Source organism: Ovis canadensis, chromosome 3 (genome assembly GCF_042477335.2).
Source record: "Ovis canadensis isolate MfBH-ARS-UI-01 breed Bighorn chromosome 3, ARS-UI_OviCan_v2, whole genome shotgun sequence".
Lineage (NCBI taxonomy): Eukaryota > Metazoa > Chordata > Mammalia > Artiodactyla > Bovidae > Ovis > Ovis canadensis.
Window position 1 is genome coordinate 218,777,804 of NC_091247.1, and position 19,559 is coordinate 218,797,362.

General features: G+C 49.2%; 1 protein-coding gene across 1 annotated transcript in view; it reads left to right on the top strand.

Moving 5' to 3' along the window:
* The window catches only part of IQSEC3 (IQ motif and Sec7 domain ArfGEF 3), an 86,395-nt gene that overhangs the window by 12,886 nt on the left and 53,950 nt on the right, over window positions 1-19,559 (top strand). Inside the window, exon 2 of the mRNA XM_069581548.1 lies at window positions 17,223-17,306. Coding sequence (XP_069437649.1) covers window positions 17,223-17,306 — 84 coding nt within the window. The remainder of the gene's footprint in view (window positions 1-17,222; window positions 17,307-19,559) is intronic.

The following is a 19,559-nucleotide window of genomic DNA, read 5'->3' on the forward strand; positions in this document are numbered from 1 at the left end:
ACCCACTCCAGTATCCTTGCCTGGAAAATTCCATGGGCAGAGGAGCCTGGGGGGCTGTTGTCCATGGGGCCTGCAAAGAGTCGGACACAACTGAGCACGCATACATTTATATGTATATATATATTTGTTTAGATATGTATATATTTCATTTTGTACAAATGGTAGTATACTATACGCTTCGCATCTTGCATTCTTCCCCCCTAATAATGTCTCTGGGTGATGCTTCCATATTCAGTATAAAAAGAGCTGTTTCATTCTTTTCAATAGCAATAAAGTATTCCATTGTGTGAGTGTGAATCTAGGTCCTTTCTTTTCGTTCACTGAGTGCGCGGAAGGCAAGCTCTGGGCAGCCTGCCTCTGTGTAATCATTTGGGTGGGCTTTTCTGAGGGTGGGGATGGGTCGTGTGCAGGTAGGCAGGCATTATCCAGGGGCTCTGTTTGAACTTGGCCTTCCAGCGGGGGAACCTGCTGGTGGAGCTTCCTACAGACACTGGTAAACTGTGATAGAAATAGATTCAGGAAGTGGGCTTCCCTACCTGAAAACACTCCACTGCTCTTCCAGCTGGGCTCACTGTGTTGTCTGCCCTCATCAGTATTGGAGAAGCTGCCAGGATGTTATAACCTGGTTCAAAATGAGCTGAGAGTGAGTTCTGCAGCCCACCTTCTCCAGGAAGTCTTCCTGAACTGATCTGAGAAATAAACTGAGCTTTTTATCATCTCTTCCCCTACTTGCCACTCCAGGCTGAACACACTCCAGTCCTTGCTGAGGGTGAAATTAATTCTTTATTCCTGTGGCTTAAAAGTGCTTATTTTCTTCTCTCTGTAAGTAAACATCTATGGCATCTGCATTTGTTCTTTCACTTAACAAATATTTATCGATTGTCTGCTGTGTGCCAGGTACTCGGATCTAGCAGCAAGCAAAATACCCCACATCACTTCATGAAGCTTAGAGGCAAAAAATAAATAAATAAACAAGGTTAAGAATTAAAACATATGTTTAATGGGATAAGTGCTCTGGGGAGAAAGAGAGCAAGGAGGCCTGGAAATAAAGAGGTTTGCAATTTCAGAAGGGGTGCCCTGGGAAGGCTGGGAGCTAAGATGGTGCCTGAGTGTGCCCTGGAGAAAGGGTTCTGTGTGGTCTGGGGGAGGAGGGCTCCTGGCAGGGTCCGCAGCAGCAAGGGAGCGAGGGAGGCGGGGGGCTGATGGAGCACAAGGAGAGTGGTCTGAGGGGAGTCAGCGACCTTGGAGGGGTGGCAGTTGCGGGGCTGGGGGGCCGTGCAAGGCTGCAGCAAACCTTGTAAGAGAGTCTTGCCTGGGATTTCCAGACCCACCAGGCAGTGTTTGGAAGTGCATGGGGACATTTTAGTTGTCACAGCGGCTGGAAAGGGTGGGAAGGGATCCTTTGCTGGCATTTAATGAGCAAGGGCTATGGCTAACATCCTCTACTGCTCAGGACCATCCCCACCAGGAAGAGTTTCCCTGCCCACAATGCCAGCGTTGCTTGATGAGAAACACTGATGGAGCCTTGGAACCTGTTGTGAAGAGTCTGGCTTTTACTTTGAGAAAAACTGGGAGCTGGTGAATGGTTTTGAGCAGAGAATGCTTCAAAGGGACCTCAGCTGCTGGGTTGAGCCTGGGTTGAAGATAGACTGAGGAGGAAGACAGCTGGTGGCAGGGAAAGAAGGTGGGATGTTGTCGCAAGGTCCAGTTAAGAGATGGAAGTAGCTTGGACCAGGGGTTGTGGCAGTAAGTGGCGATAAGCAGGCAAACCCACAGGGCTCCCTGAGGGATTAACGTGGGTATGAGAGAAAGAGGAGGTGAGGATGAGTCCAAGTATTAGGGCCAAAGTTACTGCAAGGATGAGATGAGGATGTCTGTAGGGGTTGAGTTTTAGCCACGCTAAGTTGGAGATGCTTGTTAGACATTCAGGTGGAGATGGCCTTTGGATGGGCTAGAGATAAAATCTGGGGAGGGTGACACCGGCAAGGAATAAGAAAAGAAAACCAAAGAGGGCCAGTATGGAGCCTTGGAGCACACTGGTATCAAGAGGTGGGGAGGGGAGTGGAGAAGGAGCAGCTGAAGAGGGACAGAAGAGCTGGAGACCCACGTGGTGCCCCAGCAGAGAGGGGTCTCAGTGTGGAGGATGGGAGCAGAGCCACCCCCGTGACAGGGTGAGCAGGGAAGGCAGCCCACTGAGCAGCGTGCAGGTCACTGGTGACCCCAAAAAGCCCAACTTGGGTAGAGCAAGGGGTAGGGCAGAAGCTTGATGGGTGTGGAGAAGGGAAAAGAGACATACTGACCCAGTGTGAAGTCTGGGCCTTACCTAGGTCCTGATTCAGATGAAAGTAAAGTGAAAGTGAAAGTTGCTCAGTCGTGTCCGACTCTTTGCGACCCCATGGACTATACAGTCCATGGAATTCTCCAGGCCAGAATCCTGGGGCGGGTAGCCTTTCCCTTCTCCAGGGGATCTTCCCAACCCAGGGATTGAACCCAGGTCTCTCGTGTTGTAGGCGGATTCTTTATCAGCTGAGCCACAATGAAAGCCCTGATGAAGCAACTGTAAAAAGACTTTTTTTTTTTTTTAATGTTTTTAGCTGTCCCACGAGGCACTTGGGAGCTTCCCTGACCAGGGATCAAACCCACACCCCTTGCATTGGAAGCAGGGAGTTTTAACCACTGGACTGCCAGGGAAGTCGTAAAACAGCATTTTTAAGGCAATCAGGGACATTTGAACACAATATTAGGGCTTCCTAGGTGACACAGTGGTAAAGAACCTGCCTGCCAATGCAGGAGACTCAAGAGATGCAGGTTCAATCCCTGGGTTGGGAAGATTCCCTGGAGTAGGAAATGGCAACCCTCTCCAGTATTCTTGCCTGGGAAATCCCGTGGGCAGGGAGCCTGGTGGGCTATGTTCCATGGAATTGAAAAGGGTTGGACACGGCTGAACAACTAAGCACACAGCACAAATGTCGGGGATAGCAGACTGGCAAAGTTCATGTTTGAAATTACCCTAAAAGGAAGTTTAGAAGATGACAGAATGCAAGGATCTATAGAAAGTGAGTATAGAAAACTCTTTGATGAATTTTTCTAGAAGGAAGAATAAAGAAATGGGGTGATACCTGCAGGGGATGAGGGTTCAGGACAGAAAGTTGTTCTTGAAGGTGGGAGTGGTGGGGGCGTGCTTGTCTCAGCCAGCTGCAGGGACAGCCATCCACAGGAGCAGCCCTTTAGTGAGCACTGCAGGAGATTGAGGACACGGCCTCATTGCCTGGAGGAAAGTAATAAAAATTTAATAAAGGCTAATATTTTATCCTGCACTCACTGTGGCCTGGGCATTCTCTTAAGTGCCTTACAACCTAACTTTACCTCAATATATGTCTCAGTAACTTCTATAGTTGGTGGGGGTTGAGGCACAACAGGGTCAGGAACCCCTCCTCGGTCAAGCAACCATGAGGCCAACCCAGGGGGGATGTGACTCTGAAGTCAGTGCTCTCAGCCTCTGTGCTCTGAAGCCTTCCTGCAGACGATTGCAGGAACCAGGAATGGGCATGCACGTGGCCTTCACTCTGGAGACCGTCGTTGAGGGGGAGATTGTGGGGGAAGGGGAGTACCTGCATGTACTTTTATTTGTTTATTTAGTTTTTTAAAAAGCAGCTTTATTGAGAGATACGATTCATATCCCATCCAATTCACCCATTTAAAGAATACAATTCCTGGGACTTCCTTGGTAGTCCAGTGGCTAAGACTCAGAGTCCCCAGTGCAGGGGACATGGGTGCAGTCCCTAGTCCCATGTGTGTGTGTATATATATATATATATATATATATATATATATATGTAACCTCTTTATTCATTCATCTGTTGATTTACACTTAAGTTTGCTTCCATATCTCGGCAACTGTACATAGTGTTGCTATAAACACTGAGGTTCACGTATCTTTTTGACCTAACATTTTCATTTTTTCTAGTTATATTTCTTGGAGTAGTTTGTATCCCAAGATCCCTCATGCCATGGCAAGGACCGAGGATCCCACGAGCCCCAGCTAAGACTCAGAACAGCCAAATAAATAAATATTAAGAAAAAGTAAAGTATGCAATCCATGGTTTTTTAGCATCACCATAATTTTAGTGCATTTTCATCACCTCAGAAAAGAAATCCTGTACCTCTTGTCAGTAGTCTAATCTTCCAACCCTTCTCAACCTCAAGCAAACACTCATCTCTTCTCTGACTCGAGAGAGATCCCCGGGCTGGATGTGCCATGGGAACAGAGTCGTGGAAGAAGTGGTCCTGTGTGCCTGACATCTTCATAATGTCTTCAAGGTTCATACACACACACTGTAGCTTGTATCAACACTTGGTTCTTTTTCTTGGTAGAATATTATTCCATGGCACGGACAGACCACACTTTGTTTATCCCTTTGTCCATGGATGGGCATCTAGGTTGCTCCCACATTTCGGCCAAGTCTACTTTAAAGGAAGTTTTCAGGATTCTCATGCAGCTCCCTTCCCAAGAACTATTAGAGGGACTTCCTTAGTGGTCCCGTGGTTAGGAATCTGCCTTGTAATTCAGAGGATGCAGGTTCGATCCCACAAAAGGCAATGAAGATACTGCATGCTGCAACTAAGACCCAACGCAGCCAAATTAAAAAAAAAGAGAGAGAGCCGTTAGAATAAAATCAGCTGAATCAGCTAGCTGGGGGCTGGGAAAAAATTAAAATATATTGAACTAATGAGCTGAGCTATGCAGGAGAGGGAGTGTGGAGAGAGGGGAACTGAGCATATTATTGTTGCTTAGGGATGGAAGTTTTATTTGGGCTCCTCAAGAGCAGAGTTCTAGCTGTCCATCCATTTAACAAGTAGGTATTGAACATCTACTGCATGTCTGGCCCTGCTGTAGGTGCAGGGGACTCACAGTGAACAAGCCAGACAAAGACTCAGCCACCAGGGAACTCACATTTGAGAGGAGAAGACAGGTGTTCAGCAAGAAAAGTAACTCATGTTTATACACACTCATTGTCCCTGGAGGCTCAGAGGTTAACGCGTCTGCCTGCAATGTGGGAGACCTGGGTTCGATCCCTGGGTCGGGAAGATCCCCTGGAGAAGGAAATGGCAACCCACTCCAGTATTCTTGCCTGGAGAATCCCATGGAAGGAAGAGCCTGGTGGGTTACCGTCCACGGGATTGCAAAGAGTCAGACACAACTGAGCGACTTCACTTCACTATTGTGACTGTGAGGAAAAATCAGGGAGAGATGGGAGGAGGGCAGTTTACAGGCAAAAGCTCATGTAGGAGGTGACATTGACCAGGGTTTAAATAAAGTGAGGGATGGAACCACAGGAAGACCCGAGGGGAAAATATTCTGTGCAAAGGCCCTGGGGCTGGAAGAAACACATGTGTTCAGGGAATAGAAGGGCAAGGTAGAGAGAGACAGAGACAAAGGTGGGGTTGTGGCACTGCAGGGCCCCTCCAGAGGGGTGTGTAGGGTGGATGCTGGGGCAATTTGAGCAGCGAGCAAAGTCTCCACTCAGACAGGAAATACTCAGGGGGCTCAAGGGGCACAAGAAGGAGATCAGCTTGCAGTGAGAGCCCTGCAGTGCAACCCAGAACCATCTGATCTCCATCTCATTCATTCAATCTTTCAACATCCACATACTAATTTCTACTATGCACTCAGCATTTATGTAGGTCTTTAAATCTCATTTTATCTATACAGTCCTAATGGGAAGGTATGATTATCCCCATTTCACAGATGTGGTAACTGTGGCCCAGAGAGGTTAAGTTGACCCACTAAGGTCACACAGCAACAGTGGTGTCTTCAGGATTCACACGCAAGCTTTAGCCTTGTGCTCCCTAATGTAGTTATCCCCACTCTAGAGGAATGTAGGGGACTTTCCTGTTGCGGGGAAGTGCTTATTGAGTCAAGGTCTGATCAGGAACTTTGCCCAGGGTTCATGGTCAAAAAGCCTGCTGGTCCCACGTGCCCTGCATGTGACACACTCATGCTGCTGAACTTGGCCTTTGGCCCACTCATCTCCGTTGTGCCCTGAGGACTGGGCTTGAGGACGGGCAGAGTGTCATGTGCAGTCATGGATGGATGATTTACAAGGTCCCCACGGGACACTGTGGGCTTCCCAGGTGGTTCAGACAATAAAGAATCCACCTGTAATGCAAGAGACCTAGGTTCCATCCCTGGGTCGGGAAGATCTCCTGGAGAAGGAAATGGCAATCCACTACAGTATTCTTGCCTGGAGAATCCCCTGGACAGAGGAGCCTGGTGAGCTACAGTGGGTCGCAGAAGAGTCAGACACAACTGAAGTGATTTAGCTTGCATGGGACATTGTAGCCTTCCATGGCCACGTGGTCAGCAGGGTTCATGTAAGGGATGAAACATCCTTGGTCTCAGGCCCTTGTGTGCCCATCTGCACATGCAGGGTTGCACGTGAAAATATGTGTGTGCATATGTGTGTCTACACAGCCAAGTGCATGTGCATCCATGACACGTGCAGGATTGCGTGTGCGTAGGTTTGGGGTGTCCATAGCCTCACCGGGGCGGGAGGCAAGGACTGAACGAAGCTCCTCCCAAATCTGCAGCTCGTAGGGTCTCCAGGAACTAAGCTGCCTCCTGCAGTCGGAGCAGGGGTCCCGATGGAATTCCTCCCTAGGGCATCTGTGGCTCCCTGGCTCCTCCATGGGGCGCTCGCCTAGGATGAGAGGAACTCAGCCCAGTGCTGGTTCCACCCGTTAACAGCTGTACAACCTCGGGAAAACCAGGTCACCTCTCTGTTCCTTACCTGCCAGCGGGAATAACTAGATCTAACCCAAAGATGAAAAGGTGTGTGAGAAGATGCTGTAGAAGCTGCGAGGGGCTGGAGTGAAGCGAAGAGACAGCAACCTGGGTGCCCAGCAAGGTGCTGGTACCGAATGTGACAAGCGCCACACTGGCAACAAAAGGAGAAAGAAGCAAGTGTGATGGCATCAGACTGAAAAGCTTTCTCACAGCACGGAAACCATCAACAAAACAAAAAGGCAGCATACCGAACGGGAGGAAATATTTCCAAATCATGCTGTGATAAGCGGTGAATATTCAAAATGTATAAAGAACTCAGACAACTAAATAGCAAAAAACAAGCCAGTTAAAAAATGGGCAGAGGGGACTCCCCAGGTGGCTCAGTGGTAAAGGGGACTTCCCACGTGGCTCAGTGGTAAAGAATCCGCCTGCCAAAGCAGGAGACACGGGTTGAATTCCTGGTCCGGGAAGATCCCACCAAGGGATCTAGGTGGGAGGAAAAGCCAAGGAAAAGCTAGGCCCATGCACCACAGCTACTGAGCCTGTGCTCTAGGACCTGGGAAATAACAACTGCTGAAACTCTCGCTCCCAGAGCCCAAGCTCTGCAACAGGAGCGGACACCACACTAAGAAGCCCACGTACTGCAACTATAGAGTAGCCCTCGTTTGAGACAACTGGAGAGAGCCTGTGTGAAGCAACAAAGACCCAGTGCAGCGCAAAATAAAAATAAAAAACAAAAAACCTCCATGAGACACCATATCACCCCTGTTATTAAGCTGGTTGTAATCAAAAGGACAAGAAATAACAAATGTTGGAGAGGGTGTGGAGAAAAGGGAGCCCTCGTGCACTGTTGTGGGAATGTAAATTCATGCAGCCGCTATGGAAGACAGTATGGTTCTTCAAAAAAATAAAAAATACAGCTACCATATGATTCAGTAATTCCACTTCCGGATATTGATCCGAAGGAAATTAAAACAGGATCTAGAAGAGATAGCTACACTCCCATTTATTGCAGCATTATTTACAATAGCCTAGAGATGGGAACAACCTACATGTCCATCAATGGACGAATGGGTAAAGAAGATGGATCCACATATGTGTATATATATATATGTGTGTGTGTATATATATATACACACACACACATATATAATGGAATATTATCTTCCAGCCATGAGAGAAGGAGATCTTGCCTTTGTGACACCATGGATAGACCTTGAGGGTGTGATCCTAAAGCCAGACAGAGAAAAACAAATACTGCATGATATTACTTACATGTGGAATCTTAAAAAGAAAAAAAAAATGTCAAATTCATAGAAACAGAATGGAGAAAACTGGTTGCCAGGGGCTGGGTGTGTGGTGGAGGAAATAGGGAGAAGCTAGTAACGGGGTGTACAAACCTCACCTGTGAGATGAATAGTCTGAGGAGTGAGTATAAAACAGAACTGATAGCACCGTGTTGCATAATTGAAAAGAAAACACGAGAATGCACTAGACCTAGGCGGACCCCCCGGCCAGCAAACATCAAGCAGCTAGTGGGTGGCCAGCAAGGGATGGGTGTATGGAGCCACAAGATGTGGTGTTTGCTGTTTGGGAAATAGAGCAGCTCATTCAAGAATGAAGCCTGACCCCAAAGGCTCACTTTCAGGATGGTCACAAGCGCTGGCCAGGCCAGTTGGTGGTGTTGGACGTTGGCTCCCTCCTTTTCCATGGACTTCTCCCCTGACGGGGATGGGTTCCTCCCATCACCATGGAAACAACCCAGCAGACCACTTCTCAGGAAGCCAGGGCCAGGGTGTTTCAAGAAGGAGGGTTTGGCCAATGAATCTGTGGAAGAGTCAAGTCAATGAATCTTGCTGGGGGTTCCCTAGGGGAAGCTCTGTTAGGGCCCCGGGGAGGAGCTACATTCCAGTGAGTTCCAGGAGATCAAGGTGAGAGGAAGCACCTGTAGCAGCCGGCTCTTTCTGGGGGGCTGTAGAGCAGAGGGGAGGGTGTAGCCTGTGAAATGGGACAGTGTTGAAGACCATCGAGGAGGAGAAAGCCTTATGAGGGGTCTTAAAGAGAAGGGATCACCCTGCCTGAGATGGAAGGATGGCAGAAGCAGGGGCTTTAATAATGGCTGACAGTTATTAAGCAGCTGAATATAAAAGTGTTAGTTGCTCAGCTGTGTCCGATTCTTTGTGACCCCATGGACTGTAGCCCACCAGGCTCCTCTGTCCATAGGATTCTCCAGGCAAGAATACTGGAGTGGGTTGCCATTCCCTTCTCAAGGGATCTTCTTAACCCAGGGATAGAACTCAGGTTTCCTGCATTGCAGGCAGAGTCTTTACCATCTGAGCCACCAGGCAAGCATCTATTGTGCCCCAATTTCTATTGTAAGTGCGTTTGTTTTAACTCGTCTCACCCTCAGAACAATGCTATAGAGAAGTTCTGTCATTAACCTCATTTGCAGATGAGGAGACCAAGACAAGCCGGGTACCGAGGAGTGAGGCAGAAGCAAGCAAGGAGGCTTCCTCCAGGCAGTGAGACCAGGAGGGTGGGGGCGAGCCACTGAAGCTCCTCTCCAACACCAAGGAGACTGGAAAGATTGGAGATTGGAACAGGCTTAATCACCTCAGGAAGAGAGCGTCCAGTTAGAAGAGTACTTTCCCAGTTGTTTTTTAAAACAAGGAAACTTTCCCCCCTACCCTCCACATCAGATCTGATGGCATCCTAACATGGAATTAGACCAGATCAGAGCTCCGGTTGAAGTGTAAATTCCATGCCCAGCCTCTCCACTTGCCTCCTGACTCCAGGGTGGCCCTAGGGGTGCCTGATGGGGCCCTGAGTCTCCTCAGAACCCAGGAGAGAAACACAGGGTTTCTGCAGGACCAGACTTCTTCATATGAGCATCTAAGCCAGCAGCCTGTTTTCAGGGGAATCCTCTCTGAGAGGGAGACACAGGTAGCTCTTCCCCCAGGCTCTGTAACCCCTATTCCTTGGCAGCAGGGGGGCACGAGGTATCGAGGGGCCTCAGCCTCCAGGATCTAATGCCTGGTGATCTGAATGGAGCTGATGTAATAAGAACAGAAAAGTGCGCAATAAATGTAATGCACTTGAATCATCCCCAAGCCACCCCCTACCCTAGTCCATGGAAAAATTGTCTTCCACGAAGCTGGTCCCTGGTGCCACAAAGGTTGGGGACCGCTGGACTAGATGACCTTTAAAGCTCCTCCAAAGGAGACTGGGCAGAGAGTGAGAGGGAAACAAAGGCTGGAGAGAGGGAGGCCCACCTGATCATGCAGCCCTGGTCTGACTTGGGGTGGAACACACAGCTGCAGGCCTCCTAGACCAGGGTGACATTTCTGTAGCTTTCTGCCCCTGGCTGCTGAGACATCTGTCATCACTTGCCTTGTTATTAAGACCTTTCCAAAGCTCTCTGAGGAGGAGGTACAGTTGGCAGACTGCACTGAGGAGCAAAGGAAGTCCACCCTTTCCTTCTTGCCCTTGGCCTGCAGGAGGGGCGGGGGCTGGGAGGAGGAAGTAGGGAAGGCACCTGGCAGTCTCTGTTGGCCACGACCTGGGGCCACTGAGTCCCTCAGTTTCCCAGACCAATAGCAGTAATAGACTTCCAAGGCGGCGCGAGTGGTAAAGAACCTGCCTGCCAAGCAGGAGACGTAAGAGACACTGGTTCAATCCTTAGGTCAGGAATATCCCCTGGAGGAGGGCACAGCAACCCATTCCAGAGTTCTTGCCTGGAGAACCCCATGGACAGAGGAGCCTGGTGAGCTACAGTCCATGGGGTCCCGAAGGGTTGACAGGATTGAGCGTCTTAGCACAACACAGTCATATTTGTGCGTCTATGCTGGGTTTATTAGGTTTCTTCCAGTGCAGTTTTGCATTTAAGTCTTACTGAATCCCCACAAGTCAGTGAGATGCTCAGGGCAGGGATAAGAGCCTGGTTTACAGTGCTCTGACAGGTTTACAAGGTGAGCCTGGTTTACAGTGCTGGCCCAGGGCCAGCGTGTGGAAAGGGGCCTGGGTCTCCATCACCAGCTCCCTTGCTGTTGCTGCTGCGCTTCTTGGAACATCCCCCCAACCCCACTGCAGGGCCCGGGCAGTGTTTTCCCAGCTCAATCACCCCACCCCCAACTTTCTCATTGTCCTGCTTTCTGGCCCCCTGGCCTCCTTTGGCTCAGTGGCAAGCCATCTGGTCTCTGAAAATCCAATCTAACAGTTGAAGAGAATGATAAAGTTGGTGTTTTTTCCTGCTGCGTGAGGGCATGGGGATGGTTAATAATTAGGTGACCCAGGGGCAATGGGAGGAGTGAACTTAGAAATTATTCTCAAGACCCTTGATGAAGTATCGGGAACTGAGAAGGGGAAGAAAATATTTTGGTCTTAAAAAAATCAGCCATATTAAGATACAGTTACATAAAATAAAATCCTCCCATATTTAAACGTGTAGGTTGTGATTTTTGACAAATGTCTACTGCTATGTAGCTACTTCTCAAGTGATGGAATAGCTCCACCACCCCATGACCTCTTGTTCCCTTCAGCTTGAATCTCCCCGCTTTCGTGTCACTGAAACTGGTCTGCTTCCTGTCACGATGGATTTGCCTTTTCTAGAACCTCATTCGCATGGAATCATGCAGTGTGTGGACTTTTGTGTCTGCTGTCCTTCACTTACTGTAAGGCTTTTTTGAAATTCATCCACTTGTTGCCTATATGAGTAAGCTGATTCCTTTTTACTGCTGAATAGTATTCCTTTGTATAGATATGCTACAATCTGCTTATCCATTTACCAATTCATGGACGTTTAGGGTTGCAGGGTTTTCTTTTCTTTAACATGAGTCTCTCTCCCTTTTTACTAAAAATACTGCCTCTACATACATTTAGAACACATGGTCCATATGTGTGCAGGGTACATCATTTACTCAACTTACTAAGGCTTGGTGTGCACATGTGTTTACTCTCCTTGGATTAACTCTGAGCCAACTCCATCCTACTCCTACTCTTCTGACCAGGGCACAGGGGCTCACAAAGCAGAAATCACTTTTTTATTTTATTTGGTTGCACGGCATTTGGGATGTTAGTTCCCCAACCAGGGATCAAACCTGAGCCCCCTAAATAGAGATCTCCAAGTCTTAACCACCAGAGTGCCAGGGAAGTCCCTGGAAACCCTCCTGTTAGTCACACAACTCGAAAAATGAATATTTGAACCCAAACACTTATGTAGATATTTAACCTTTTTACATATTTTATTTGATTGTAGTACAAACACACAATGCAAGATCCACTTGCTTAACAGATTCCTGGCTGTACATTGCAGCTACTGGTGCAATGCTGCACAGCAGTCCTCTAGGAAAAATTCATCTTGCATGAGTAAAACTTTATGTCTGTTGATCAGCAATTTCCCTTTTGTCCCCTCCCCTCCCCCATCCCTGGCAACCACTATTTTAGTCTCTGATTCTGTGAGTTTGACTATTTTAAGATCCTCATTCATACAAATGGGATCATGCAGTATTTGTCTTTCTGCGACTGGCTTATTTTGCTTAGCATATCTTTAACGTTCATCCACATTGTCAGATATGGCAGTGTTTCCTTCTTTTTTTTTGTTCCCATTTTTATTTATTTATTTTTCTTTCACCCACAGCACATTTGTGGGCTCTTAGTTTCCCAACCAAAGATTGAACCTGAATCCTCGGCAGTGAGAGTGTGGAGTCCTAACCAATGGATCGCCAGGGAATTCCCAGAATTTTCTTCTTTTTAAAGGCTGAATAGATTCCACTCGTATAGAAGGCATTGTCTCTATTTGTTCGTCCATCTTTTGGGCTGTTTGTGAATCTTGGCTTTTGTGACTAGTGGTGCACTGAATGACGTGCTGTGCTGTGCTCCGTCCTGTCTGACTCTCTGCGACCCCATGGACTGCAGCCCACCAGGCCCCTCTGTCCATGGAAATCTCCAGGCAAGAATACTGGAGTGGGTTGCCATTTCCTCCTCCAGGGCTGCGCTGAATATCGGAGGGCTAATATCTCTTCGAGATCTTGATTTCAATTCTTTTGGATAAATACCCAGAAGGGAGATTTCTGGATCATGTGGTAATTCTATTTTTAATATTTTGAGAAACCTCCATACTGTTTTTCATAGCACCATTTTTTTCATTCCTACCAACTGTGTATAAGGATTTTAATTTCTCCACATTTTCCCCAATGTTTGTAGTCTTCGTCGTTTTGTTTTTTTTTTAAGAATAAATATCCTACCATGTGTGAGGCAACAGCCCCTTGTGGTTTTGATCTGCATTTTCCTGATAGTTACCTCAAGTATCTTTTGATATACCTGTGGGCCATTTACATGTCTTCTCTGGAAAAATGTTTGTTCAAGTTTTTAGCCCACTTTTAATTGAGTTACTAGGTTTTGTTGCTATTGAGTTGTAGGAGTTCTTTCTGTATTTTGGAAATTAACTGCTTATCAGACATATGGTTTGCAACTATTTTCTCCTGTTCTGTAGGCTGCCTTTTCACTCTGTTGATTTTTTTTTTTTTCAGTGCGGGAGTTTTTTTGGTTTAATGTAGTCCCACTTGCCTATTTTTACTTTTGTTGCCTGTGGTTTTGGTGTCATATCCATGAAGTCATTGCCAAGACCAATGTCATAAAGCTTTCCCCCTAGGTCTTATGCTTAAGTCTCTCATCCATTTTGAGCTGATTTTGTGTACAGTGTAAGGTATGGGTCCAAATTAATTATTCCGCATGAGAGTGTTAAACTTTCCTGATACCCTTTGTTGAAGAGATGATCTTTTCCCTGTTGTGCCTTCTTGGCAACCTGGTCCGAGGTCAACTGGCAGTGTCTGTGTAGAGTCGACAGCTTCTTGCTTCTGGGAATATTTGCAGCTGTGAACAGTTTCATGTCAATATGTGTTGTTATTTATCTGGGGTGAATACCTAAGCATGCAGTTAGTGTTAGTCATTCAGTTGTGTCCGACCCCTTTGCGGCTCTTCGCTCTGTAACCCGCCAGGCTCCTCTGTCCATGGAGTTTTCCAGACAAGAATACTGGAGTGGGTACCCATTCCCTTCTCTAGGGGATATTCCTGACCCAAGGATCAAACCGGTGTCTCCTGCAATTGCAGGAACGTCCTTTACTGTCTGAGTCACCAGGGAAGCCCCAGGCATGCAGTTACAAGAGCAAATGATGTGTGCTTTAATTTTATGAGAAACGGCCAGAGTCCTTTCCCAAGAGTTGTGCCGTTTTACATCTCCACCAGGAGTGTGAGTCCCAGGTGCTCCACACTCTCCTCAACACTTGGTGTTGTCAGACTTTTGAACTTAGTCTTTCTCGTGGGCGTGCAGTAGTGTCTCATTTTTATTTTCTTTTGCATCTCCCTAATGACTAGTGAGGAGAAGGCAATGGCACCCCACTCCAGTACTCTTGCCTGGAAAATCCCATGGGCGGAGGAGCCTGGTGGGCTGCAGTCCATGGGGTCGTGAAGAGTTGGACACGACTAAGCGACTTCACTTTCACTTTTCACTTTCATACATTGGAGAAGGAAATGGCAACCCATCCCAGTGTTCTTGCCTGGAGAGTCCCAGGGACGGGGGAGCCTGGTGGCTGCCGTCTATGGGGTTGCACAGAATTGGACATGACTGAAGCGACTTAGCAGCAGCAGCAGCAGCAGCAATGACTAGCGGTGTCAGTATATTTTCTTTGCAGAAGTATCTATTCAAATCTTTAGTACAGTTTTCTATAAAGTTGTTTGTCTTATTTTTTTAATTAATCAATTTGTGCATTTCTGGCTACGCTGGGTCTTCATTTCTTGTCTTCAGCTGTGATGAGCAGGGCTACTTTCCAGTCGCAGTGAGTGGGTTTCTCACGCTGCGGTTTCTGGGCCCCAGAGCACAGGCTCAGTTGCTGAGGTGCATGGGCTTAGCTGCCCCGAGGCGTACGGAATCTTCTCGGACTAGGAACCAACCCCTTGTTCTCGGACTAGGAACCAACCCCTTGTCTCTTGCATTGACAGGCAGATTCTTTACCACTGAACCACCGGGGAAGCCCCTAATTACTGAGTTATAAGAATTCACTTTTCTTAACAGTGTCTTTCAAAACAGAAAACTTTTTATTTCAATGAAGTCTAATTTATCAACTTATTTCCTCCATGGTTTGTGCTTTTTGTACCTTACATAGGAGATCTCTGTGTCCTCTAAGTCAGATTTTTTTCCTATGTTTTCTTTGAAAAGTTTTATAATTTTATTTATAAAATCATTCAGTTCAGTTCAATTCAGTCACTCAGTCGTGTCCCACTCTTCATGACCCCAAGGACTGCAGCACGCCAGGCCTCCCTGTCCATCACCAACTCCCGGAGTTTACTCAAACTCATGTCCATCGAGTCGGTGATGCCATCCAACCATCTCATCCTCTGTCGTCCCCTTCTCCTCTTGCCTTCAATCTTTCCCAGCATCAGGGTACTTTCCAATGAGTCAGTTCTTTGCATCAGGTGGCCAAAGTATTGGAGTTTCAGCATCAGTCCTTCCAATAATCTCCTGTAGGATAGACTGGTTGGATCTCCTTGCAGTCCAAGGGACTCTCAACAGTCTTCTCCAACACCACAGTTCAAAAGCATCAATTCTTCGGTGCTCAGCTTTCTTTATGGTCCAACTCTCTCATCCATACATGACTACTGGAAAAATAAAATCACTAGGTCTGTTTATAAAATTATTACATCTGTTACTTTAGGTCTGTGATCCAGTTAGTATTAATTCATGTATCTATGGTGTAAGATATGGATTGAAGTCCATTTTCCTGCATATTGATGTTCAACTGTTTCAGCACCATCTGTTAGAAAAGTTATTATCCCTTACTGAATTATCTTGGTACTTTTACTACAAATCAATGTACCAAGAATCAGTTGAAGTTTGAATCTATTTCTAGCCTCTGCGTTTGGTACAACCAATCTGTATGTCTGTCCTTATGCCAACACCAAATTCTCTTAATTTGAGCAGCTTTAAGTCTAGAAAACACACAGTGGAAGTCCTATAACTCGTCTATTTACTTACTTATTTGTGGCTTCACTGGGTCTCCGTTGCTCTGCGGGCTTTTCTCTAGTTGCAGTGAGCAGGGGCTGCCCTCCAGTTGCGGTTCGCGGGCATCTCTTTGTGGTGGCTTCTCTTGGTGCGGAGCATCGGGCATGGTCTCCAGGGCGCTCGGGCTTCTGTAGTTGTGGCACGTGGGCTCAGTAACGATGGTTTGCAGGCTCTAGAACACAGTCCCAGTAGTTGCAGTTCAGGGCTTAGTTGCTCCATGGCATGAGGAATCTTCCCGGACCAGGGATTGAACCCGTGTTCCCTGCACTGGCAGGCGGATACTCAATCACTGGACCACCAGGAAGTCCCTATAACTCGCTCTTATTTCTCAAAGTTGTTGGCTTTTCTTTCTCAGTTCTCCTGCTGGGTGTCCCCTCGTCTGTCCGTCCGCTGCCGCTTCACCCGCTGCAGGACGACACGTCTCATCAGTCCCCTCAGTGACTCAGCTGTGTTTATGGCCGAGCCGTGGAGTCCTGAGTCTGAATACAGATGTGGGAGGTCGTGGCTGGGCAGCCTCTCCTGGTTCGGGGCCTGGCCGGGCGACGGCCTCATTAGCTCTTGGCGTTTGGTGCTTCCTCTCCCTCCGGCCAGCTGGCCTCTCTGGTCTCTGACTTTCCCCTGGCAGTACTGCCACTCTCTTCTCCACTTCCCAGCTCTTTTGAAATAAGAAATGGGGTCCTCTTCCGGATGAATCCCAGCTTCCCCTCTTCTTTCAGGCCACACGCTGCCTCCTTTTTTAATTTTTCTGAATTCCCTCTGTGCTGAGACACACACACAAAACAGCCTCAGTAAATCAAGACAGCCTCTGCGTGCTCAGTTGCTCAGTCGTGTCCGCCTCTGTGCGACCCCGTGGACTGTAGCCTACCAGGCTCCTGTGGCCGTGGGATTCTCCAGGCAAGGACACTGGAGTGGGTTTCCATTTCCTCCTCCAGGGGATCTTCCTGACCCAGGAATCAAACCTGGGCCTCCCACATTGCAGGTAGATTCTTTACCATCTGAGCCTCTATGAGCACTTTGCATCTTTGCATATGATTAGCCAGAAATGTTCACTGCATGCAATTCTGTGCATCTTGGATGAATAGAGCTAGTTCTGCCTTGCTAGCCAGACCTTAGTGGGCGGCAGGGCCGTGGAGGACTAACTGTGATCGTGACAAACGTCAGAGCTGAAGAGATGGTACATCCACGTGGAGGCGCCTGCTGCGGGGACCGGGGTGCCGAGGTAGAAGAGGTGGGAGGGCTGCGAGCAGGAGATGGTGTCGTAGTGGCGCACGTCCTCTCCGGGCAGCGTCTGGGACCGCGGCGTTTCCCGGGGGGCAGGATGCCGCGCGGAGGCGCCTTGCGGCCGAGGGCGCTGACCTTCTCCCTCTGCTCTGCCCTCAGGAATGAGACCGTGCTGCACCAGTTCTGCTGCCCAGCCGCTGACGCCGAGCAGAAGCCCGCCTGCTCCGACCTGGGCCCCCACAGGTGGGAAGAGCCGCTGCGCGTCCTCCCCTCCCCCCTCACCGTCCTCCACCCCGAGCAGAGCACACACCAGGGCCCCACTCTGCTTCCTCCTCCCTAGTCTCGCTTCTTGTTTATTTGTTTTTACCTCCTTCCTCGTGTTTCCATCTCTCCTTCCTTCTTCCAGACCCCAGATGAGCCATTGCTGACGTTTAGATCATTATAACACTACTGTTCAAATCCCAGATCTGTACTCGCCCCTACTAAACAGCCTATGAAAAGTGTACCTGTTTAAACATCAGGGGAAATTAACTTGATTCTATCTACATGTCTTAGTGGTGGGTTGTCCGGCACCCAAAGGTGCCCAACCAATAAGAGGACCCATACTGCCTTTCTTACTCAAGACTTGCATTTTTCTTGATAATTTTTCTCCTTCCACGAAGGAGCCAAGATAGCTTTGATTTTTAGGCTTGTCCACCTCCGCTGGATTGGCCGACCACCTGGGAAGGGGGGGGAGGCACTGAGAAGTCAGGGTCCTGTCCAGGCTCTCCTCTTCGCCTGTCCTGGGTCCTTCAGGACCCGCCTCTCTCCCCCCATCCTGCCCTGCTCTCCAGCACCCTCCCCTCGCTGTCCTCCCCCCAGCCCTCCATCTCTCCTCCTCTCCCCATCAATACTCTCTCCCTCCGTCTCCACCTGGAGCCGCCCCCTCTGTGCTGCTCACACTTTGTCCTCTTCTCTTTCCCCCAAGATTTCTGTCTCAGTTCAGGACCTTTCTGTTTCCTTTGCTCAGCCTTTACTTCCCTGGGGGTCAGGACACTCAGACTCTGGCGTGGAGTTGACCCCATCTGCTGTCTCCTCTTGTTGCAGTGGACTTGGGCAAGTCCACTTCCCCGGCCCTGCAGCTGGTGGTGAGGGGGAGCCCGTTGCGCCCGCCCTCGCCCCCTGAGCCGCAGCTGGGCAAGACGGACTTAACTCCTCTGGGCCCCAGTTGCCCCATCTGTATGAAGAAGGGCTGTTCTACATAGAGAACAACATGATGTACCATCTCTCTGAGCCTCTGGGCTGCTCAGAGCCCAGATGGGCTTTAGGTCTGTGTGGGAGGGCAGCAGAAGGTTCTGGGCTGTGAGCACCCAGGCCTAGACCTGCACTAAGGGCCACTTCCTGGTTTAAGCCTCAGTGACCCCATGATCCTTCCCCCCTTTATTCCTAGGAAAATAACGGGTAGCCATCAGAGGTGGTAGCTGGTGACCTTGGCGATGGAAAACCTTCCCTGAAAGGTGTTATTGCTTGTTTTCCCTTTGAAGGAGTTGGGGGGGTTGGGAAAGGCAGGACTCTGGAGGGGGTGCAGGAATGGAAGTGGCGGGGAGTTGGGTTGGGTTAAATCAGGGGCCCACCTTGGGGTGCTCACCTCCAGGGCTGTAGGAGGCACGGTTCTTCCCGGAGGCGACCGCACTGGGGATGGAAGCAAGGGGAGGACGAGGTGCTGTGCTGATGCCCAGAGGACTGGGGGCCGGGCTCTGCACCCAGGACCGCGGGAGAGAATGGCCCCCTGGATCCCCAGGGGCTCCCTGTCCAGGGGGGCGTGAGCCCCCACATTGGGAATGACCCTCCTGGAAACTGGAAGGAAGATGAGAAACGAGAGAATGAGACAGTGGGAGAGGACAGGAAAGAGGGCAGAGAGTTAGTGACCCGGAGGAAGGACGGGCAGGGCTGTGCCCTGCCCCATGAGCAGCTACTGCTCAGACACACGGCCGAGGGGTCCTCCTTGGCGGGGAGGAGAAGAGAGGAGCTGTCTGGTCTGCCCGCCCTGCCTGTCGGTCCCTCTCAGTCCAGTCCGCATCTCTTATTGCCCCTCGAGCCCTGGCACCAGTGAGGGTAGATGACCCAGAGCCCCCATGACGCTGGCGCCTGGGAGGTGCTCAAGGATAGAAGTCATTTCTTGGGTCTTCCACGCCCCTTCCCTCAGCCCTGACTCCTGGTGGGAGGGGGTGGGAGACTGGGTCGGGGTGGGGGGGGGGGCGGGAGGGGGCAGGGGGACAGGCTTCTTTTCCAAGATGGTAGGAAATCTCTTATCTCAGAATCCCCGGGAGGGAGGTGGGAGGTTCTCTAAGTCCCCCAGGGTCTGTAAGCTCTGCCCGCTGCTGCCTCCCTGCCTGCCACTCTGCGCAGGGCCCGGGGAGGGGCCCCCAGGTGTGTCCCGATTGTCAACCACTGTCACTTCCTGCTCCCAGATGTTCCAGTTGTCCTGTCTGTCTGGTTTGTAGTTTCCTGGAGTGT